The sequence below is a fragment of the Miniopterus natalensis genome, chromosome 1 (genome assembly GCF_054644295.1).
Source record: "Miniopterus natalensis isolate mMinNat1 chromosome 1, mMinNat1.hap1, whole genome shotgun sequence".
Classification (NCBI taxonomy): domain Eukaryota; kingdom Metazoa; phylum Chordata; class Mammalia; order Chiroptera; family Miniopteridae; genus Miniopterus; species Miniopterus natalensis.
Genome location: NC_142081.1, coordinates 152,887,403 through 152,912,423, shown reverse-complemented (window position 1 = coordinate 152,912,423; position 25,021 = coordinate 152,887,403). Strand labels below are relative to the sequence as shown.

Sequence of the window (25,021 nt, the reverse complement as noted above, 5' to 3'; positions counted from 1 at the left end):
TACTCAAACTTCCTGGGCCTAAGGTGCTCATTCATAAAATGAAAGAGTTGAACCTTCTAGCTTCAACATACTCTTATATTGTTGCTTAATGACATGAACCCGTGATGGACAACAAATGGTCATTTTTGCTACTTGAATAGTAGCTAAGTAGCTAGATCTATCTTAGCAGAAGTGAGATAGTAAAGAAGAAATGTTTGAGGCCTGGCTCTAGGAAGCATGCTGAAGGCCTGGGCCAAAAGAAGTGAAGGATGGCTGAAAAATTTAAAGACTGCCCCAAACTTAAAGGTACCGCCAACGATCTTGTTTACTTTCATCTTAGCAAACTCTATTTAGTGCAGAGATAAAATTTGATACTCTACATGAGTTATCAAATTTTCTGAATTTCCAAAGTTGAATGTGTTTTATAGATGAATTTGTGTACCAACTGTTAAAGTCATTTTCTGTTTGTTATTTTAGACATATAAATCATGAAGTACTAGCTGTATTGGTCAGGGCAGGATAAGTTGCTATAACAAATAGATACCTCCCTTCCCATTTGCTATGTTGTTTCACCACTGTCCATTTCCAGAACGTTTTCATCACCCCAAACAGAAACTCTGCAAGCAATAACTCCCCATCCCCTTTCCTTCCTGCCCCTGCTAACTTCTATTCTACTTTCTGTCTCTATGACTTTCCCTATTCTAGGTACCTCGGGTATTAGTGGCATCGTACAGTGTTTGTCCTTTAGTGTTTGGCTTATTTTACTTAGCATAATGCTCCGAAGGTTTATCCATGTTGTAGCATGTATCCGAACTTCATTCCTTTCAATATCTGAATAATATTCCATTGTCTGTACCACATTTTGTTTATCCACTTATCAGTTAATGAACACTTTGGTTGTTTTCACCTTTTGGCTATTGTGACTTTCCCTTTATTATAATCCAAACCTCACTTCATCACTTCTTCCTTTTCCCTTTTTATTTGCACAAATTTGAAGAAATGAGATTTTGCATTTTCATTGCTGTGGGGATTCTTTTGAGGGAGGGTTGCTACTCTCTGATAAGGTTATGCTAGAAACTGAATTTGTGCAGTCAACAAACATTTATGGGGAGTCTCCTTTGTGCTTGGTACTAGCGATACAGAGATGAATAATACAATATCCCAACTTTCAAGGAGCTCCAAGTCTAGTAAGGAAAATAGAGATGTAAGTAAATAACTGCAGTGCCAGGTCTCAGGTGTGGGAGGGACTCAAAGAGGAGAGGACCAGCTCAACCCAGAAAGGCCAGAGGAGGTGAAACATGTTAGGTTTTGAAGGATGGAGGTGGCAAGGGGGGGAACGGACCAGGGTAAAATAGCAGAAGTAAGACCAAGCAAGCCAGTAGCTCTGACACTTTTTCTTGAGGACAGTTAAAGCCAGTGGGGCTTCAAGCAGAAGGCTGATGTGGTCACGTGTCAATGGGAAGATGATTCTAGCAAGAAAGAGAGTAGGGTAAGGTGGATAGCACTGGTTGCTGGGAGAGGTCTGACAGAGGAGGTGATAAAGGGTGCAACAAGGCCATGTGAGCTGAGATGGAAAGAAGTTAAAGACAGGCAGAAACCATCAGAATTGTGGACCATCTCTCTATGAGGGTTAAGAAAAGAGCCTCTTCTAGGATGAAACTCATGTTTTTGGCTTGGTACCATTAACCCAAACAGGTTTCTAGAAAAAGAATGAAAAAGGAAACACTCAGTTTGGGGTATGTGAGTACGAGTTGTCTGTGGAATATGAGGGTCAGAATTGGTGGGTAGCTGTGGTGTATATTGTCTGCACCTCAGGAGAGGGCTGACTAGAATTTGAGATTCAGGAGCCAATATCATATAAGGTAGCAACTGACTATTCTTTAGAAAATGGACCAATAGTAATAAAAAGTCACTTCTCTGTCTAACGGTGTCCCTGCGATTCAGAAGAATATTAGGGAAGATTGTATTTGTCTTTCTAAACAAGGACACATGAATGCAAAAACAAGATTCTTTCATCTAAATGCAATGAGCATTCTGTCAAGCTATTCAGAATGAACTCAAAGTCCATATGGGTTTGGGTCTTTATACTACTCTGACATGTGCGCATCAGAAGTAGGACATTTTATAGACTTGTTTTCTGAAGCATGGACAGGCCTCTTCCAACCACTACGTGTTTCACACATATTTCTCATTCCCAGAGCAACCCTGCAAAGAGGTACTTTTCTCCCATTTTCAGATGAGGAGTTGGAGGCTCATGACATTAGGGAAGGTCTCAGCTCATAAGCGGCCGAGCTCTCATTTGAACACAACTCCTGACTCCAAATCCCTTCATTGTATCTTGTCATGATCAATAAAATCATCGGGGTTTAGTGTACTTCAAATGGGACAGGGTTAATGTGAGGCAAAAGATCCACACTGAATCTTTTTACCATGGAACTGAATTATTTACAGATGAAATGATACAATAGCTGGGATTAGTTTTAAAATAATTGGGGAGATAGGGTGTGGGCTTAGATGAATCGAGATCGGTGTTGAGTTGATAATTGTCGAAGCTGTGTGAGAGATACATAGGAGTTCATTATATTACTCTCATATTTTTTATATTTTGCAAAATAAAAAGGTCTTGGAAGCATTTGGATAAAATAGATGCACAGATGGCATTTTTTCAAAGTCAGTTATTTACGTTTGAAACATCTTTTGTGTTTTGAATTACCCATCTCTGATTTCCTCTGTATTCGAAAGACACTGTTTAGATGATGTGGTCTGACTTTGGGCTCTGGCATTAACTCAGCGCCCTCTTGAACATGGATGTTGCCCAGTGTCCCCCTCATATCACGTTCTCCCTAAGAGCTGCAGACACCTTAGGTACTGAACATGAGTGCCTGGGACGCTGGGCAGGTCCTCCCTCCACAACTGGGACAATTGTGGGAAAAGACAACAGTTGATTTTGAAGAAGGCTGCCCTTTTGAACGTGAACTCTGTCCTTAACCATCCTTACTCTATTAGTTCTGTAAACATGGGAATAGGTAGCAACAGAACAGCTACTTTTTCTATTTGTGGATAGAGCTGCTGCTTACCCGTCAGAATGTAAAGAGGTTCCTGTACCCTGAGACAGACCCAACCAGTGGGGAAATGAGATGAAATTTTTAAAGCAAATATTTGAGGAGGAAGATAAAGTAATTTAGAAAAAGTAAATGCATAAAAGTATATTATATAAAAGTATAAATAAAGGGACTGTGGGTTTTTTTCCATTTGAAATGTTTCAGTCAAGGGCTAGAGTTTAATTGTCATAGAGCATTACAAGTTTAGCTTGAATAAAATTGGAAAGGAGTTTGGTTTTTCTATTTATAGGTCAAGCAGTACCATTTGTAAATATTGAGAACCGTGATTGTTCCTTAGTGTATAATTGTTTATAAACCATAGGGAAGAATGAAATCACTGCCAAAGTGAGGCAACAGTCTTTCCTGATGGTTAAGAGACTAACCGTCTCTACTTCTGTGTATATCTTAGGCCTGGCCTCCAAAGGAAATATACCCAAAGAAACGGTGTGGTTGTGTCCAGGGCTACTGAGCCTAACATTTGGCTGCCTCTGTGTTATTCTGAGTTGTAATTTTCCATGTCATATAAATTTGTAATAATTCTTTAATATGATAGTTTCAGCGAACAAACATTCTGCTCGCTGCATTTCTTCTGAGTGAGTAATTCCCTGACAACTACCAGATCTTGGCAGAAGCACGCCTGGTCATAAGTTATGCTCCACTTTCAGTGTGGTGAAATCTATGATGCGTAACACAGTGTCTTTGAATTCAAATGCTGATTTTCCTAAAGGAAATTTGGGAGAAAAAAGGAAAGGAAATGAAATACTCCAATTTAGGAGTAGAACTAATGTATTATTATAAGACTTAAGAATACATAAACACCAGTGATGAAGTCATTTCTTCGAAGTGGAAGACCATGTGCCATTTTCCCCCTGTTCCCTGCGTGGCTGGATTGTGGTTTAAGTAGCTCTGTGAGCTTCAGTGATTCGAGGGGTTAAAGTCTGTGGGATAAAAGTGTGAGGCAACCAGGGACCAGGTTGGCTTCCATTAAAAGCCAACCTAATCTAACTGAAAGGATTGAGAAGCCTGTCTTTTTTGGAAAACATTAAGCTCTTCCGAGTAGCCAGCAATGGGACTTGACCACACTGTTCATTAATGGGAGTTTGGACGGCCACCGCGTCTGTCTGCCAGCCCCAAATTGCGGCAACTCTCTCCGGCAAGCTCGGGAGGGTTATGTCATCTTGGCTCAGCCGGCCCAACACTTTTTCCATCTGTGAAAATATAGAACATGGTTGCTGATTTTATTCTCTCCAGAGACAGAGAAGGGGACTAAGTTGTTGCTTTTAATTTAAAGAGTATATGTTAATTGGCACTTTAAAAATCCATTAAGCTAAGCACGTGTGGTGTAGCCAGTTGCTCCAGTTTCTTAAAAGACAAAGATGGGTACAGAGCAGAGAGCTTTTAGGCCAGTGTGTTAGAAGTTTCCATAGGGAGATGATGCTCCAACCAGGACTTCTTTTCCTCAAGGGTCACCTAGAAGGTATTATTTGCAATGTAGTTTCCTCATGTACTAAGCTTAGTAATAGGATAATTACCATCCAGGGAGAGCTGATGTGTATGCACAGTGATTTGTAGGCTGCACTCATTTCCTCTTCTCTTTCTGCATTTTTACTAAGGTACTCCTGCTAAAACAATTTCCCCATTACATTCAGAGTGTGCTAAAAACAATAATATGGGAGAATCTCCCTTAAAGCTTATACTATTTATTTTATGTGTTTTTCCTTTGCCATTCTTAAGATTTTTTAAAAATAAAGTGACATCTTTCATTATTTTAAAGGTCTCTGGGGAACAAGACTCATGGAGGAAAGCAACACTAACAGAGAGAAATACCTGAAAAGCGTTCTGCGGGAACTGGCCACGTACCTCCTTTTTCTCATAGTCTTGTGCATCTGTAAGTAGAACGTTTCCTGCCACTAAAGGAAAGGTTTTGGAAATATTTGACCTGTCAAAATCATAATTCAAAGGAATTGTATATGCACCACATATACAACTAGTTAGTTTAGAAGGTCTCTTCCCTGTTTTCAATTCCAATTTAGAATTTGGTAAAGCTCTCTTCTTATTAAACATTAGTTAAAGCTCAGCATTATCTGATTGGCCAGTTCATTATCATTTGTGACCATGAAACTCTGACATGCATGTGGCATTGCTTTTATGGAGGGGGGGGGGGGGGGTGTGTGTGTGTGTGTCTGTGTGTCTGTGTGTGTGTCTGTGTGTGTGTCTGTGTGTGTGTCTGTGTGTGTGTGTAGAGAGAGAGAGAGAGAGAGATATGAAGTCCCTTTCTTTTGGATTTAAATGTGTTGTGTCAGTGCCTTCATTCTTCGGTAATCACTAGATTTTTTGCTCTACAGGAAACTTACTGCAGACTGATCTCTTTCTTTTTTTCTTTCTTCTTTCAGTAAGTCCCTGCATCCTCTGTGAGGGGATGGGAGGGAAGCCTTAGCCAGAAACGAGTCTTAGAAACTATTTGCCTCAAAGTCCAGAAGGTCCTGGGCAATGGATTTATCCTTTGAATTAAAAGGTGTTGGATGATGGAGTTCCATTGTGTCCCTTCTAAAACCCTTTCTAAGAATAGACAAGGAAGCAGATTGGTGACCACCAGGACCTCTTACGGTATTCCTCTGTAAAAGAAGTCCTTTCTTACAGTATATACTTCGAAATGCTTAAAAATCCACACCAACCGTAGAAAGAGTTCCCTTCTCTGTATATGGAGAGAATCACTACTTAATACTTTAATAACGCCATTCTTATTACATTAAAATTGACCTCCTTGAATTTAATTGGCTAAGCGCTAAAAGCTTCCTTAAAAAACAACTTTTTATTTACTAGATTTATCAAGAGAATAAAAAGATTTGTAAGTTACTATAAAAAATTAAAGAAACATCAGAGTTTCAATATTTGTAATTTTAAGGAATTGAATATTGATTTATTTCATTTCCCCACACTGGTTTGTACTAATACTGATACGCTCTTAATGAGCTTTAGCAGGGTGTGACTTCTTTTTACATTCTCTGAGACTTCGTCTATCCAAGTAGGAACTTAAGAAAAAAATAAGTTATTTAAGCTAAGAAGTGTATCTATATTAACAACATCCATCGTCTTGGTTTTTTCTTACTAATTTTTGAAACTTTCTGTTACTAGTTTAGGAAAGAGTGTCTCATTACTTTTTAAAACATGTTATCTAAGACAGAAATGCTGAGAAGTTTAAAATGATCTGTTCATTACATGGAAAGTTATAAAGCAGGAGATGTGATATTTTTAACGTCTTTATTCTAAGCTGGTAGAGCTTAGAAAAATAAAGTTGAGTTTGCTCCCTGCGTAGAAATAGTGCTTAAATACTAAATTACAGTGGCCTTAAATATTAACAAGTTGATTATAATTGTTATTTAAAAAGTTTTAAAGCATGACACAAACATACATACATATTTCTTTTGCAAAATATAAGGGGCCTATAAGTATGTCTAGAATTTTAGTGGTCCTAAAACTGAGCATCACAATCACCAAGATAATTTCTTAAAATATGCTTTTATTGATTTTAGAGAGAGAGGAAGGGAGAGGGAGAGAAAGAGATAGAAACATTGATGAGAGAGAAACATAGCAAGGCAACCAATAGGTATGTCTCTCTCACATTGATGTTTCTCTTTCTCTCTTTCTCTTTCCCCCCTTCTCTCCCTCCCTCCCTTCCACTCTCTAAAAGTCAATGGGAAAAATATCCTCGGGTGAGAATTTAAAAAAAAAGGAAGGATCTTAGCAGCCATGTGACCAAACCTCTATTGAATGCTAAAATTCCCCCTGCAGCATCCCTCTCAAATGGCCAGTCATCCTGCCTCTGATTGAGCACGAGTTCCAGGTTAAGAGATTCACTTTCTTGAAATAGTTCAGTACATTGCTCTATAGCTATGTAAGACAGTTCTTCCTTATAGGAAGCCAAAGTCTAGTCCCATCTAACTTCCTTTCTTAGTTCCACTCTCAAAGCCCACATATACCAAGTATCTTTTCCATGTCTCTTCTCCAATTTAGCCCATCAGAAGTTTGGAGACAGACATCCTGTCTCCCCTAGGTTTTCTCAAGGTTAAATCTTTCCAGTTCCTTTAACTTTTTATTTTTATTTTTTTATTTTTTTAAATATATCTTTATTGATTTCAGAGAGAGGAAGAGAGAGGGAGAGAGAGCTAGAAACATCAATGATGAAAGAATCATTGATCGGCTGCAGCCCGCAACCCGGGCATGTGCCCTGACCGGGAATCGAACCCTGATCGCCTGGATCCTAGGTCGATGCTCAACCGCTGAGCCTCGCCCGGCTGGGCCAGTTCCTTTAACTTTTGATCATGTGGTTGGAGACATGCTTTTGAGTAACCCCCATGACAGAAACTCCCTCTGGCACAGGTTTGTGTGTCACAGTCCCTTTGAAAGCACTGCAGAAGCCTCACATGACAGAGTGGAAAAGTGGGGCCATGAGCACCCTCCTCCAGATACTGCGCTGTGATTCATACACCCTCCATAGCCTGACTCTTCATATAATTCATATGATTCCTTGGTCTCTTCACCCGAAACAATAAAGCGCTGTATTTGAGCACCTCTTCCTGGAACACAGTGGAAGACTTCCCTGTTAGCGCTCTTAAATTTTGTCGGATTAGGATTAGCTCATCAGTCCAGTCTGTTGAAATTGTCTTGGATCTAGATTCATTCATCTCATATATTAGCTTCACAGTATCAGCAGAGTTGACATCTCCCTGTTCTTATCCTGGTAAATTAATAAATAAATAAAAATTGATTCAAGAACGTCAGTCCATGAGTCAAAGCTCTTCGGGTGGAGTTCACTGAATTACCTTACCATCTAGCTCAGACCGTTCATGAAACAGGATAATAGGACTTTTTCAAATGCCCGTCTGAATAACTACCATGTCTGTGGTCTATCAGCTGCTGGCCAAGTGCAAAAGGAAGTGAGGATAAGCGGGCGTGATGAACCCTTCACAAAGTCTTACTGGCTCTTAGTGAGTCCTTTCTCCATTGCTCAAAACCATCTTTCTAACTGCTAGTTAAAAATCTTGCCAGCAATATCAATATCAGATAACTGAGGGGCCACTTAATTGTCACATTTTATGTGCTCTTTTCAGCCTTTGTCTGGCATTTGGTCCCATGGCCTTTGACATTCTAGAAACTTCCCTCTTACATATCTATGACTACTTACCCTCTTCACTCTCTGTTTTCTTCTTTCTGAAACATGTTCAGACAGTGATCTTTTCCACAGCTTTCACTGGTGCTTGCATGCTGGTGGCTCCCAAGTCATCCCTGTAGACCTCTCATGAAACTGCATACCTTGTGCCAACTTTTACTGCACATCTCCAGTGGTGTATCTCACAGGTGTTTCATCCTTAACATTCCTAAATTGAACACATCATCCCTCTCATCCAAACTTGCTTCCCTCATGCTCTCTATCTGGGTTAATATTAATTAGCATCACCACACAATGCCCCACCCAAAACCTGGGCATCATCCTAGACGCTTCCCCTTACTCTTCTCATCTGATCATTCCACCTAATTCTTCCTTGTTAGTGCCCCTCAGATCTGTCGTCTTTCATACATCACTATTGTTCCTATTTTAACTTTTATCATCGTTATGCTAGAGGAGTCACTTATTCATTGGACTGTTCAGAAACTTAATTCAAAATTGATGTAGGCCCTGTCCTTAAATGTGGTAAGCGATCTGAAAGAAGACAATTGGGGGAGACGATTTCCCTACTTGGAAGCCCGAAGCAAGAGTGGAGCCAGTCAGCTGAAGAGAGAACTGCATGAATGAAGAATCTGAAACAGGAAAGGGTTTAGAATATTTCGGAAGCTAAGTAAAGGCAGTTCCTGGAGAAAGTGCCGTAAGATGAGGATGGGAAGGTGGTCAGGGGCCAGACCCTGCAGATCTGGTAGGTGTTGGTAAAGGGGAAGCCAGGATTTTACGTAGGGGAATGACAAGATTTATTTAAATTTTAAGAAGATGACTCTGGATGCCGTCGAACCACAGACTGGATGAGATCCGGCATCTGGACTTTTAGGCCCCCCGGGCACTGCTTCCAGACTGCTGTGCCTGAAATCAGGTAAAACCAGGTCACTCTTCCATTTAACGGGCTGCAATCACCTCACCTTCAAGGTCAGGCTGCAAATGTGTACATTAATAGACTAGCATTTCACTGCGCGTTCTTTGCTTGCTGCTTCAGACCTACCATTCCCGGTGAACACCTGGCACCGACCACATCTAACCACCTGTCAGCCTGACAGAGGCCTATGCTCCCGCCTTCCTGTTGGTCTGTTTAATTCCCCCTCGTCCTTCAAGATCAGCTCAGAGCCAGCTCCCTGGGAAGCCTTTGTCCACTAGCCCCCCGCTGAGCTGCGCTGATGTTCTGGGGCACCTGCCACAGCGCTCCTCACATCGGATTGTCACACTAGGTCACGCATCTGCCTGTCTCCCTCACGCAGGGGGGAGACGGGAATGCTGTTCGGTGCATCTCAGATATGGTACATGGATGTTCTCACCAAATGCTGACAACCCGCCCACTTTCCTTCTGTCTTATCCCCCAGTACTTCCCGCTCACTAACAACTTCCCCTGACACCACAACCAAAGCAGTTCAAGTCTAATCCCGGTGTGATTTATGTATAGCACACTTTGCGGTTATAGGCGGCAGTTTTGGTTGGTAGAGCCCCTTTCTGATGTCTTTGTATTTTATCTCCACTGCGCCCCCTTGAGGCTATGGCACAACACGGAGCTGGCAAAGAAGCCGCGCTTCCTGTTCAGGCTGATGGTGCCACTCTGTGGTGGATGGCCTGGAATCCCGGGCCAGGCACCTTGGCTCTCCTCTCTTTCTATCTGGTGTATTTATATATGTGTGGCAGTTTTTATTTCGTCTTTAGCCCAAGCATTATTAAGAGAATTTTTTTAAAAAATTCTAAATGGCTTGGTTTTATCTGTATTTTTATTTTTATTTTTTAATGTTAATATTCTGCATATGTGGTTTGAAAAATGTTGGCTGGTTGGTTTTTGGTTTTTCTGAGGAGTTTTTTGTTTGGTTTGGAGGTTTGTTTTGTTTTGTGCCTTCAAGCAACAGAAATTTACTCTTTCACAGTTCTGGAGGCAAGAGGTCCCAAATCAAGGTGCCTGCACCATAGTGCCTCTGAGACCTGTCAGGGAACCCTTCCTTGCCTCTTCCTAGCTCGTGGCAGTTAGCCCGCAACCCTTGGCGTCGTGGCCTGTAGCTGCCTCACGGCCATTCTCCATCTTCAGAGGGCGTGCTCCCTGTGTCTGTTTCTTCACATGGCCAGCTGCTTATGAGGACACCTGCCTGGCTGAGTCTTAAATTTAGGGATTTACTGATGTTCCCTTTGGTAACCTGGCAAATTACTAATTTTTGTAAATGTTTCCTGGATATTTGAAAAAAAATGTGTGATCTCTTGGTGCAGTATAAAGTTTGATGTATATACATTAAATCACATTTTTAATTAAAAACTCAAATATCCCTGGTTAATTTTTGTCTACTTTCTCTGTCCAAGACTGAGAGAATATAAATTTAAGTTTCCAACTACGATTGTGATTTTGGTAATTCTCCTTATATTGCTAGAAGGTATTGCTTTCTATATCTTAATGTTGTTACTCAGTGCCTAAGAGTTCATTGTAGTTAAGTCGTCATGTATGGTATTATTTATCAGTATAGAATAATCCATTTATTTAGCTCAATACTCACTTTATGATCTTCTTTGACAGATGATTATGCCACTTAACAAGTTTTAAAATATTTTATCCCTAATATATATCTAATACGTCTTTTTTCATTCCCTTATGTTTTGCTTCATTTTGAGTGGGTCTCATAAAAGTTCTAGAGATGCAGTTTTCATTTTTTTAACCAATATTTAATAAGACTTTGCCATCTAGTAAGTTTAACCTCTTCACATTTCATACATCTGTCAAGTTTTTGTCATCTTTTCCCCTCTCCTTTTATGCCTTCCTGCTAGGTTTCTTTCTTTCCTTTTGTTACACTGGGACACTTTTCTTTGCTTTTTATTCTAATGATTTGGGGTTCATTCAGTACAATGTCCTTTATTTTTTTCCTAGTTGAGTTTATATTTTTACAATATTAAGAATACTATAGTACCCACTGCCTATTTTGAAATGAGAGCACGTTTTTAAGACAGTTTTGTTTAATTTACATGCTGATTAGCTGGTGATGCTGTGATGATATTTTTTATTCTGGCTTATTTTATGGAAATGGAACTTGGGAGCTAAGTCAAGGACTAAATAGCAGAAGAAATATATGCGTGTGGGATATATATGTGTCCTTTACATTATATTTTTAAATATTCTCCTTTCTAGTCCTCACTTAAGGTTACCTATTTTATGCTGTAATTATTTTTCTCTCACCATTTAGTTAATTTAAAGAGTGGATGCTACCTTCCAAGTGGGCTTTCTTCATCAGGGACTGAAAGGATATAAGTCTTATGCAAAGATATACATTTCTTTACATAATTTCTCCAGTTGAGCTACACAAAAGCCCTAAATGTTATTATTCTCATTTTCTAGATAATGAAACGGAAGCCCAGAAAAGTTAAGTAGTGCCCAGCCTGTGTGGCTTGGTGGTTGAGTATCCACCCATGAACCGAGGGCACTGGTTTGATTCCCATTCTGGGCACGTGCCTGGGTTGCGGCCTCAATCCCTGGTAGGGGGTGTGCAGGAGGCAGCCGATCTATGGTGTTTTTCTCTCATTGATGTTTCTATCTCTCTATCCCTCTCCCTTTGTCTCTCTAAAAATCAATAAAAACATATTAAAAAAAAAAAAAAAGTTAAGTAGTTGCCCAAGATCCCAAGACACTGAGACCAACAACATAGAGGCAGACATTCAAGATGAAGCAACTTGGAAACTCAAACCCAAATCATTCTGACTCCAAATGCAGGGGCCCTTTAGGTACAGCCTAGATGTAGTCATGGTGCATCTGACTCCTGGAGTGTGTGGAGATGTCACTCAAAGATATCCCACGGACCAGCCCAGGGCCTGGCACAAGGGAGGGACTGAATTAATGTTTGCAGATTGGTAATTGAATAATCATTCCCCTCAAAGCTAGATGGCATTGTTTCTCTGAGTGTCCAGCAGGTGGCGCTACATAGCCAAGGAGATCATCACTTCCCTTTTAGTGAAGCCATAAAATTCCATACAGGTCTTGAGTGTTTCAAAAGCAAAACCAAAATTGAAAAATAAGAAATTAAAGGAGATATATTTTCAGATCATTTGCTAAAATTTATGTTTATATGTAACTATACCATTTTTATAAATAAAAAAATTTAAATAAGTTGTCAAAATTCCTTTTAGCAAAACAAAAAGACTCCACAGGTAAAAAATTCCAGAGTGATCTGCATTAATCAGTCCAATACAGATTCCAATTTCAAGTTAACTGAGAAAAATAAACTTATTTAGTTGGCCTTGGGGGGCCTTCACTACTACTCTCTAGCATCGTGTCAGCTTTGTTGCCTTGCCTGACTGGTCTACAGAAGACCTTTGTAGAATACATTTTACCCCACCCATCCCTCTGTGGGGCTGGGTAGGCAGTGTTCTCCCCAGGACTCTGAGCTCCTGTTCTTCAGGGCAGAGATCACATCTTACTCATTTTCATGCCCAACACCTTGTTCCATAACTGTGAATGGATTAAAAGCCTAAACCCTTAACTCTGCTCCAGTACAGTGTTTGAAAGGTGGCAGGTCATGTAACACTTAAAGAGGACTGTTCCTGTCCTAATTAGAGGGCCATAGGATGACAGAGGAGGAAGCCTAACTGAGGAAACTGGAAACCCCCTCTAAATATAGCACACATGTCGTGTGGATTAGGTGTGTTTATGTTCTATTGGCTGCTCGACGTGGACTCTCAGACATACTTCTGTTTCGATCACTATTGTCTACTCTCTTTTGATAATCTTAATTTTCTGTGATGCTCGGTTGGGAAAGGGGATTATATGAGAGAGATTTTACTAAATAGCATTTAATCCCAAATCATTTAAAACAAGGTTTTAAAATGCATTTTATGAAGCCTGAGATTACTGTAGAATCAGCTAAGTATTAATCACCTGCTGGGTGTTGAGAACTATGGTCAAAAGAAGTATAAAATGTGTTTCTTCTGGAAGCTTTTTGTCAGCTAATTATAGGGATTATACATATTATACCTGCAATCATCAGAGTCCAGCATAAGATAGTACTCATTAAAGTGCTGACAGTTGTAATAGATATGTTATAGCAATCTGATTAAGAAGGATGAACCACCATTATTGGATATTTAAGTGTCAGCCACTGAATTGGATAATTTTTAGTTTTTATTTTTATTTAAGCACCAAAAAATCCTATGGAATAGCTAATAATCCTCACTTTACAGAAGAGAAAATTTAAGCTCAGAAAGTTTCAGCAACTTGCACAGATTATATAGCAAGTAAGAGGCATAGTCAAGATTCAGACCCTGACCTGTGATCTATTAAAACCTGTGAATTATCTTCCCACCTCCCCCCTGGACTTTTCAGAATGGGCTGGTCTGATCAGCCAGTCTTCATGGCAGGGGTGGAGCTTGAGTTTAGAGGGTTTCATAGGAGATTTGATAGGTGGGAGGAAGATGTGTCTGTATCTGTCAGCATCCTAAAGGGGAAGATATGAAAAACTGGAAGTGGTAACTAAAGAGAGTTTTAATGAAGGGACATTTATAGAGGTGTGGCATGGTTACGGAGACCAAAAAGGGGAGAGTGGAGAACTGATCTGGGAACAAACAGAGGATGGCCTGCACGTACCATTGTAGGGAGAGTGAGCAGCACCTGCACCGCTGTGGGCCGGGGAGCTGGGTGCGGCCTGCCCTGGGGCCTGTGCAGAGCAGCCTCCCGGGTGCAGAGGGTCTGACCTGGAGGCGCTGGGAGGTGAAGGTGGAGAGGCCTGTTGGAATTCCCAGATGTCGAGGAAACACGCCTGATCTTAATTCAGTACTCAGTAGTGAGCCAATTCTGTTTCACATATGTCAGTGTTAACGTATTTCCTTTATAAACCAGGGAGGTAGGGAGCTACCCTAGAAGAGTGCCGGGGAGGGGGAGAGGGCGAGAGCGCAGGCCTGCGGCCGTCTGCCCTGGGCCGGGCCGCGTGCAGCTCACCGGCTCTGTGTGTTCCAGTGACCTACGGGCTGATGAGCTCCAGCGTGTACTACTACACTCGCGTGATGTCACAGCTCTTCCTGGACACCCCAGTGTCCAAAACGGAGAAAACGAACTTTAAAACGCTTTCTTCGATGGAAGACTTCTGGAAGGTATTTACTAATAACTTTGAAAGTACCTCTTTGTCACTGAAAATTGTTTTGCTTCCTAAGTTCCATTTGGCAGTACCTGCAGGGCCTGCTGTGTAGGATGTGAACGTTATAGTGAGTTGTTAGAAGTATGTAACCTTGCCCCATGCTGAATATTTCAGACCTTAACTTAATCCCCATAGCAGCCATACAAGGTAAACACCGCTATTCCCCAGGTTGTAAGTGAGTCTCAGGTTGATTCAGAGTGATTCCACATGGCCAGGGAGTGAGAAAAGCGGGCTGTGGTCTAGCCCAACGGACACTTCCACACCTGGTTTATAATTCACACAGCCATTCATGATGCAATAACTATCCTGAGTACCTCTCAGGATGTAAGGCCCACAGGGTAAAATTTAGCTGTTTTGTCTTCCTTTGGTTTTTTTTTTCTTTTTTGTGTCTGTTGACCATGGCAGGTACTCTAGACCAGTGCTTGCTACAAGGCACTTGATACGAAGATCTCTAATGTAAAATTCATCCCAGCCCCTTCCCAAATTGCCAGATTCCAGCACGGTAGCAGAGGATGAACAATGAATGATACCATAGGGAAAACATGCAAGTAATGTGGAAGATATGGGCTCAGCGCCTACAAAAATGGGGGGGAGGGCACAGGGGGGTTGGAAAAGAAATGATTGTTTCTTCCTGAGGAGATACTTTCTAAAATTCTTAAAAAACCCAGGGATCACAGCTGTTGATTTAAAAGATAGAGGAAACTGGATTACAGGAACATGTTCATTCTAAAGCCTAAAAATACTTGCCATCCAAAATTGCACTTGAGTAATATGAACATTTTCTTACCTCAGCTGGGCAAATCAGCTTATCTCTGTTGATCATCTGATAAGACACAGAGAATGGCTTGATGTCTTTCCTGTAGGCAAACTAACAAGGAACTTTTCACGCATACACACAGTTCTATGATAATAAATGCCAAGCTCTAAAAGTAGGGGTGGGCCGGGGTTAGAGAGTTCACCGTATGGAAAAAAGTCCAAACAGTTAAAAGATCCACCAGATGGCAGACTGTTTATCAAAACTAGAGCCTTTTCCTTTCCAAACAAGTTTCAAACCCTGATTATTATTAACTATTTTAATAAAGGAAAGTGAAGTTGATCATGGCTGTGGGTTTATGTAAATAGCCCCCTCTACCCCAGCCTTCAGTCCTAAGGCAAAAGTCAGAGTTTCCCTTTAGTAAGCGCCTACTGTGTGCCTATTATTCTGTGGAATGATACAGAGAAAATTAGCATGGCCCCTACACAAGGATGACATGCAAATTTGTGAAGTGTTCTATATTTTTTTTTTAAAAGAAATGTACTGTTCATTATTCATTTGAAATATCACATGCACTTTTAAAAATTAAAAGTTTTAAACAATAGCATCCTAGCAATTAGGTGGCAGCAAACAACACACTGCCACAGACAAATATTTTGAAAAGCATTTACAGAAATACATTACACAAAATTCTATCTTGAATCCCTAAAAATAAATTAATACTCAAAATATTACTACCCCAACTCTCAAATTTAGTAGTATATAGGAAATTTTGATTTATATATTTATTCTATAATATATGAAACATCTTTATACATGTTATCCATGTTAACTGCATAGGCATTGGTTCCAGTTTTAACAAGACTGAAAAAATGCTACTTTATGTAGTTTTTGTATATTTAAGGACTATTATGCAATATGCATAAAACTTCAGAAAACCAGTCAGCACCATTGTTTTATCTTTTACTGAAAATACAGTATTTATGGTATACAAAAAGAGGTCTTAACCCAATAAAACTTAAATAATTTTAAGTTAAAACATCTGTAACACTTTAAGTGCCTTGCAGATATCTCATGTATAAAGTCTGCTCAGTAAAATCGTCTAAATATTAAATAATAACTATAACCAAAATGCGTCTCACAGGAATCTTAGTGAGAATGGCCAGCAGTCATAATAGAAGGCAAATCCCAACTACAGCCAGTAGAAAGTGCTGCTGTAAGAAAAATTGTAATCATAAATTGTAATGGTTTCATGAATTTGCCTCACTAGACACTCTCCTTTGGTAACCATCGGTGGAATAAAAGCATAAGCCTCCGAAAGAGTTAGAGCATGTTAGTGTTTGCTTTCCAGCAAAACTAAAAACAAAACCTGAAAATATCAAAAGATGAGATTTCTTGGTTTCTGTTCATACTGTGAAGTGAAAACTGCAGGGTAATCCCAATAGGTTGAACCTCGTTGAGATCTGAGCACTCTGTTTGTTGAGATCTAGACCATTCTCTTTCAAATCAGATGTAGTAACCATGCAAAAGATGGACATTACAGGTGCAGGAACCCAGGCTCCAAGGAGGATCCTGCTCTGGGCCTGACAACTAGCAAATGATGGAGTAAGAGCCAACTTAAATCTCTCTGACAGCAAAGCCACCCTTGTCACTCTGCTATGTTCACAGTGCTACCCTCTTGGTCATGCAAACATTCCAGGAAGGAGCAAGGCAGCCGCTGAGCTTGGAGCTTTTCAAAAATGTTTTCTGTGCTTTCAGTTCACAGAAGGCGCCTTATTGGATGGGCTCTACTGGAAGACCCAGCCCAGCAACAGAACTGAAGCTGACAACCGAAGCTTCATCTACTACGAGAACCTCCTGTTGGGGGTACCACGGATACGGCAACTCAAAGTCAGGAATGGATCCTGTTCTATCCCCCAGGACTTGAGAGATGAAATTAAAGAGTGCTATGATGTCTACTCTGTCAGTAGTGAAGACAGGGCTCCATTTGGTCTAAGAAATGGAACCGCGTAAGTGTATGTGGCTCATGGCCTTGTGTCCTGGCCTTTCACTGACATTCAGTCATTCATTCATTCATTCATCCATCCATTCTCTGGCTCCTTCATCTAAGAAGATGCTTTCAATGCTTATATTTAAGGTCATGACCAAATTGACCTTTGATTTCTCAAGTTTTCTCTGCTTTTTACCCCCTTTCAGCTTCTACATACATATTTTTCAAAAGGCTAAATCACTGACCAATGGTCCACAAGAAAGAAGCTACTGGGCCTTCAGAGGTTTCTTTTAAGATGCCTGGATCTTATTTTTATATAACCAGTGATATCATTCACTAGGTTATTACTAGGCAGTTTTCTGGTATAGAAATTTTTTGTGAGCTCTTACAAATAAATTTTTGTTCCGAGTGCAGTTATTTAAAGTGGATAATAAGCCTGTGGGGGAGTTTTTCTATCTGGTCTAAAGTCCATGCTTCTCAAAGTGTGTGTATGGTTTTGAATGTATATCTATAAAGTGCATATTTACAGGGATTTTTTTTATGCTCTTTGGTATACATACTTAAAACATTTCGTATATTAAGGGAGGACAGTCATTATTTTTAGAATTATGTAGTTATTAGAAAGAAATGAGAACTCGCAGGCTTTTCCACAGTGGGCCTCTGGGGGTCACTGCCATGGTTAAGTTACTGTGGTGAGAATTGCCATCTGAGCTTTACTAAGCTAATTCTTTCCATTCATCTAGATTCCTTTTCTGGGAGCGCAGGCTCCCAGAATTCCGGATTTGTTCATATACCTTTTCTATGATCAGATTCATTGTCATCTAGTACATACCCTATTTAATGCCAGGCTCCACAAGAAATTTAGTAAAAATCAGAAGATTTAGAGTAAAGAGACTAAACTTAAAAGATTTTCCCCCCAGGTTATGATAGTGATTTTCCTTTCCAGTGCTCCTTTTTCTAGTTCCCACAAAGCATAAGCATGCCCTTAAACTGTGGAACCTTGTCAAATATTTTACTTTATCTCATATCATAAATAAGAGAATTATGTAGCCACTGCCCCATGCCGGATGCTGTTTAAGAAATGATTTTATCCATTGTCTCATCTACTCACCACGAAACAACTCTGAAGTAGGTAACACCTCCATTTTATAGATGAAAAAACAGAGGCTCGCTTATCCAAAGTGCCACAGGTAGTAAGTGGATCCAAGCTGGGATTTAACCAGCTTGACCCCAAAACCTGTGTTTTCTTCTTTCCTGTCAGTTATGTTAAGGTGGCTTCCTGCCACCCTCAGCTCCCCATCATTCTTCAAGCTTCTTGGGGGCAAGGACTCTGTTTTGTTCACTGCCCTGTTCTCAAAGCCTTGAACAGTGCCTGGCCTGGAAAGATGCTCAGTAAATACCTATTGGGTACGTGGATGAATAAGCGATTTCCATTGAGGGCGGACTGCTGAAGATCTTTCTTGTGTGTGCCTAAGCTGCCCCGTGATCCTACCATATTCTCAAGTTACTCCCATTTCTCCTTCCCTTCAACTCTAGACTTCTTGAAAGAACAGTCTTCACTTGCCACCTCCACTTCCTTACCACCGATTCACCCCTTAAAGCTTAAAATCCTTTCTGTGGAGATCTCTCTTGGAAGCTCCCAGTGACCTCTAGTTAACAGATGCACTGGACAGCTCTCCGTCTTCCTCCTAGTCAGCCTCTGCAGAGTGTGCGGCGCTGATAGCTTGTTCTTTTGACTTCTGTGAGTGACGCTGGACTCGGGTTCTCTTAATGCTGCACCCCCTTTCTTTCCTCCCCCCTCCTGTCTTGCTCCCAGGTTCTATATTCAGATCTCTGCCTTTTCTTTCTTTATATTCTTTCCCTTGAAATTCAGATGCCTTCCCCTGTCATCTCTGTTTGATGACTCACCATCCCTGAGTGTCCGAATGTGTCTGCATGTTCCCGGTGAGGTCTTCATTTCCTAGCAGGGCCCTGGGGTGGCAGCAGCAGTCAACAAAGCAGAGTCCAATGCCGTGTCTTCACAGATCTTATATTCTAGTGATAGAAGGTAAATCTGCATTCTCCCACACGCCCCCCCAGCTCCTATAGTTCCGTAATCTCCAAACTGAACCTATCACTTTCTTACTGGATTTGCCCTTCCTCCTGTTGCTGGCACCACCATCTTCGCACTGTCCCAGAAGAGAGAGCACAGAGTCGTTCTTGAGATATCCCCTCTCCCTTGCCCTAGTTTCCAAGTCAGTTGCCAAGTCCTGTTGACAGTCACTGCAGTGGAGACACTGTCTGTCCTTCCTTCTTCCCACCGTCATTGCTCTGGTTCAGGCCTCACCACCTCTTGATTATTGCAGGGACTGCTGGCTGAGCTGTGTCAGGGCCCCCAGGACCACCCCCAGGTACAGTGATTCTCTGGAAGGATTCACAACACTCAGCGTATACTCATATTCATGGCCAAGGTTTGTTGCAGCAGAAGGATCATAGAGCAGAAGCAGCAGAAGGTGCGGGCACATGGGGCGACGTCCGGCTGAAACAAAGGGCAAGCTTCCCAAAGCCTTCTCCCAGTATTCTCACATGGGATAGGATTCATTCCTCCAGTAACCATTTGCAACAGCATGTGTGAAATGTCATCTGTCAGGGAAGCTCATTAGGGGCATAGTGCCCTAGTGTTAACAGGGTGCTGGTCACATAGGTACCCTCTCCTGGCATGTACCACAATCCCAGGGTCCTAGAAGGAAAGCATGCGTTCAGCCTAAGCCACCTTTTGTGTGCAGACAGCTTGGGCAGGGTAAGGCACTCCTGCCAGTCAGGGAAAGTTATATATCAGTGTAGAGAACTATTTATCAGTCAGGTTCCAGATTCCAACCAAGTCCAACCCTGCAGGCAGGAAAGGCCATCTCAGACCTGCTCTGTTAACTCCTTTATGCGCATGGGCTCTCTGCTGCTCACCACACCAGTCTTTCCTGCCGCCGCCAGAGTAACCAGTTCTGAGCCTCTCAGAAACTTTCCCTGTGGTGACTCCATGCTTGCCCTTCACAACTGACCAACTGTCTCCCTTTTGACCCTCTTTTCTTCAAACTACTGGCTGAGTGCCCTGTACTTCTCTGGCCTTGCCTGGCTCCAGCGTGAAGATGCCTTTCCCACCCACCTGTCTGAGCAAGTCCGAACCCTACTCACCTTTCACGGCTGGTTCCAATGTGACTTCTTCCCAAAGCCTATGTGATCCCCCTTTCCCATCACTGGACCTCCAAGCAAAGACAACTTTCTTCTGATCTGAAATTTCTCTATACTGCTCTTTTTATTCTTGTTATCATTTATCTTGTATTTTAATTGTTTAATTACGACTCATCTCTCCCTACTTGTTACAGACTTGGGAGAAAAAAGATCCTGGTTCATCTTTATATTCCCATAAATACCAAAGAAACATCTGGCTCCTAAGTGAGCCTCTGCAAATATTTGTGGATTAAATTCCCAAATGCCGTGTGGAGTCGTAGTTAGTTCATTTGCCAAGAGTGGCAGTCGATGAACTTGTACCTCTTTTGGGTGAAGTCTTCTTTGGGGGCCTAGGGTCGTCTAGTCCTAGACTACAGTTACCCACGGAAGGCAGCCATAGGAACTAACGGCTAATAGCTCAGGGTATGGAGCCAGACAGTCCTGATCTGTGTTCCTGACTCTGCTCTCAAAGGTTTTGAGACTAAGTTGACCTCTCTAAGCCTCAGGGCCCTCCTCCCTAAAATGGGAATAATAACTCTATGAGAATTAAGTAAGAAAACACTCATGAAGCACTGTGCCAAGCACATCACCCAACTCGGTAAGACTTACATATTTTTAATTACATACTCTCTCTCTTACCAGGAACCAACTATCTTTGTAATTACCACAAGTCTTCTACTGACTTTACCTGTTTGTTTTCATTTTGTTTTTTAATTAGTTGGATCTATACAAGCGAAAAAGACTTGAATGGGAGTAGCCACTGGGGCGTGATCGCAACTTATAGTGGAGCTGGCTACTACCTGGATTTGTCAAGAACAAGGGAGGAAACAGCCGCTCAGATTGCTAGCCTCAAGAAAAATGTCTGGCTGGACCGAGGAACCAGGGCAACTTTTATTGACTTTTCAGTGTACAACGCCAACATTAACCTTTTCTGTGTGATCAGGTGTGTACCCAGTGCACACATTTTCATGTATTTGTAGGTGCATCCCAATCTAGAGGTAGGCCAGAAAACTGCTGCCTGCAGTTGGCTGACTGAATGTCAAGCATCAGAGCTGATAGCAAGGGAGGGGTGAAAACTGAAGGCTTGTTGGGGTAAGGATATTGGAGGGAACGGATTTAGGATCCTGAATTCTAATGGGTTGGGAAAACCTTAAGTCTGGTTCAGATTCCTCCCAACAACACTGTTTTGCTAACATCTATTTGTACTCATTGTAAGGCTGATCAGTGCTCCATGCTCCATGACTAAGGCCCCAGCCATCAAATCTTGACTCATTTCCCTGAGTTTCCCAATCCCAGATGATGCCCCTGGTATTAGAACATGAGCACAGTGGTCAGTAACATTTCTGGGTTCAGTAGGATACCCAGGTTGTCAGCTTGTATTCAAGATTTGCCACAGGCACATTAAGTTCCTTCTTACAGATCCTGTGACATTGCCACCATAAGCACTGAAGTGACAGTGAGGACACCAACAGAGATTCCACTCATTTGTCTGGGGCCTCTTATTCATTCATTCACTCAGCAAACATTTATTTAACATTTAATATGGTGCCAGGCACTATTCTAGGTCCTTGGGACATACCAGTGAGCAAGATAAAGGTCCCTGCCCTTGCAGAGCTTTGCATCAATCAGGAAAAGATAGATAGTAGGCAATTAACAAACAAAAAACCCCAACAAATTAATTAAACTATATATTAGAAGGTAATGTGTTATTTAAAAAGAAAGTAGAATAGGCAAGGAGGTCTGGAGCTCACCCACTTGAATCATCCTGGTGACCATTTCGCCAACACCTAAACATCATCAACATGAATTACTTGCACACATATTTACCTACCAAATAAGGATAAATTTTCATAATACCTTTATTTTGTGATCATTTTTGAGGCTAAACTCAACTTTGCTTTACATGGCCAGTTAGATTTTTCCCAGTCCTTATATTTAACAACTTTTGCAGAAAGTAATATCACATTAAAACAAATAACAATTATTACCAGAAATGAATGAAAATCTATTGCAATTTTTATTGAACATTTTAATGATTCCAGCAAGGATAGGAAGAGGGTAGCAACAGGCTGGCAATGCTGGTTGACTTTTAAGGAAATGTCTATTTATAGAAGGTCTTGAGTATGTCTTTCTCTTCCTCTCCATACTTTAGGGGTGAATACTGTCAAGGCAATTACTTCATTTCTCTACACTGCTGTCTGAGTTTCTGGAAGGGGTTGACAGATGTAGGGCAAGACAGCCCAGAGAGAGATGACTTGGCATAAAGGCTACTTCCTGACCTTGTGAGTTTGCACTGAGGCTGTCACGAGGCTCTTCATTTCAGTGTTGGTCTCCTGATTTTCATATAAAAAAGAAAAAAAGCAGGAGAAAAAAGCAGAGACTGACAGTAAAGAGGAAGGAAATATTTTCACAGTTCTGTGACCAATTCTAATTTGCTGTGACCCCTGCCTATATTTGATTACTGCTCATGCATGGGTCTTAGATGCTCAGGTTCTAGATGGAGCTACCCATCCTGTAATAGGAGAAATGGTATGACTAATAGCTGACTAAAGGTCCTTTAAAAGTCTTACAGTTAAGGAGGTAGAGATTCTATTTCCAGTTTGATAGAAAGACTATACCATTGAGTGAATCATTTAACTTTCTCAGTGGGACACCTATAAAATGGCAATTTGACAAGAAATGTCCTCAGTTTAATTGTGTTACCACTAGAGATCAATGCCATCAGTAGAAATGGGGGAAAAATGAGACATTTACTGAGCACCTATTAACTGTAAGGCTCTGGGAAGGGAAGCAGAAAAGTACTCCCAGGGTAAATTATTCGATTCAAATGAGTGTTACCAAATGAATGAATGGGAAACTCTGGCCCTCTCTTTATATATGTACAAAACATACAATTCTCAACCAGATTATACATGTTTTGAGTGCATTGACTTATATTTCTTATTTCTTCATTGCCTACTAGAATGACCTGCATTTAATAAAAGGCCTAGAAAGGCTTGTTTGTTGATTAACTTTTACATTACAAAAAAAATGTATATAGCATTTTCCAAGTAACCAGAAGTAAAGGGGAGACTTATCTTTTACCTTTTGTTATATAAAATTCTTCAAGTCTAGAGTCACTGGCTTTGATTAAAAAAATGTTTTGCGACTAGTTTGGGGTGACATGTGGTTATGATTTTATTACCTCACAGTGCAGGGACAGAACAGATGGACGTCCTGTCCTGGACGCATCTGTATGTTGTTGTTATTGTTACTGTCTTAATTGTTCTTATTACAATGCAGGTTATTGGTTGAATTCCCAGCAACAGGCGGTGTGATTCCATCTTGGCAATTTCAGCCTGTAAAGCTGATCCGCTATGTCACAACTTTTGATTTCTTCCTGGCGGCCTGTGAGATTATCTTTTGTTTCTTTACCCTCTATTATGTGGTGGAAGAGATATTGGAGATACGCATTCACAAGCTACACTATTTCAGGAGTTTCTGGAATTGTCTGGACGTTGGGATCATTGTGGTAGGTTCAGGACAGCACCAAATCCCACCTCTGTTATAAAAACTTGTCAGTGAGAGTCTCTGCCTCCTCCGCAGGTGCACCTGAAACTTCTCTCTGTCACACCAGCTCTGCTGTTACTAGTCGTTTCCTCAATTTGCATGAGTAACCCTCTGAATATGGAAGTAAAGGGCCATTTACAGTAACCTCTCAAGTAGCCACACTAATAACAAAAACAATAACTCATATTTGCCTTTGCTGTGCCATGAGATATGGGGGGGAAAACAATGTTTTGTGTTGTTGATTCTGTTTTTTGTTCATGATATTTTTCTTCAACTGCTAGTAAAAATTGATGTATATTTTTCTACACGTGTGTAACGTTACGGCAAGAAGTATCCTGAAATAGTTTGGGTGGCAAAGAAAGCCTCTCACTGTTTACATTTTTCTGCAAATGGTCCACAGTGTACAGAATGTATGGCCAGCAAGATTTTCTCTATGAGGTGCAAGAAATCGTAAGAGTTATGACAGAGTCAAGGCTATGACACCTGCAAACCCCCTGCCTGCCCCTGGCTGTATTATAACCTCTAACATTTCGTTCAAGATGGTTCCCTTCAGCATCAGCCACTTCCTTCCAGAAGCCTCAGGGTAGAAACATATGTTTGCAAGCTTTTCTCCCTTCTGCAATACCAGTCTGTTGCTAAGCCCTGTTACACAGTTAAGCATCTAATAACATGCATAGTTGTCACATGTTAAAGGTCGACCAGCAGAGGTGCCCCTCTGACACCTCAGGAAGTGATGCGTCACTGCTGTCTCATCCTCTCTTCTAGTTTTCTACTCGCTGGTCAGTGTTCTTCCCCCGCAGCCAGAAATTCATTTGTGAAGCATTTACATCAAGTTATTATCAAATCATCTGTAGGATTAGTTTAGTAAAATATAGACAATATGTTATCGAATATTATCAATACGTTAACATATTATGTTATTAAATGTAAAAAATATTAATATGTGAATAAAAGAATACTTAAGACATAAAAAGAGCTATAAGACATAAAAAGGAGCTATTATTGCATGGCAATAATAATATGGACAGGAGCAATAATAGTAACATTTGGTATCACTTTAGAAACCATATGTGCTGAGCACAGTCCCAAGAGCTTTTCATATAT

General features: G+C 40.9%; 1 protein-coding gene and 1 non-coding gene across 2 annotated transcripts in view; both read left to right on the top strand.

Moving 5' to 3' along the window:
- Nucleotides 1-25,021, top strand: part of PKD2 (polycystin 2, transient receptor potential cation channel) — a 49,655-nt gene that overhangs the window by 2,961 nt on the left and 21,673 nt on the right. Inside the window, exons 2-6 of the mRNA XM_087826615.1 lie at nucleotides 4,855-4,968; nucleotides 14,243-14,376; nucleotides 16,933-17,183; nucleotides 21,087-21,311; nucleotides 23,651-23,879. Coding sequence (XP_087682741.1) covers nucleotides 4,855-4,968; nucleotides 14,243-14,376; nucleotides 16,933-17,183; nucleotides 21,087-21,311; nucleotides 23,651-23,879 — 953 coding nt within the window. The remainder of the gene's footprint in view (nucleotides 1-4,854; nucleotides 4,969-14,242; nucleotides 14,377-16,932; nucleotides 17,184-21,086; nucleotides 21,312-23,650; nucleotides 23,880-25,021) is intronic.
- Nucleotides 15,599-15,700, top strand: LOC148094448 (U6 spliceosomal RNA). Its single transcript, XR_015716313.1, has one exon. It is a non-coding gene; the product is annotated as a U6 spliceosomal RNA (small nuclear RNA).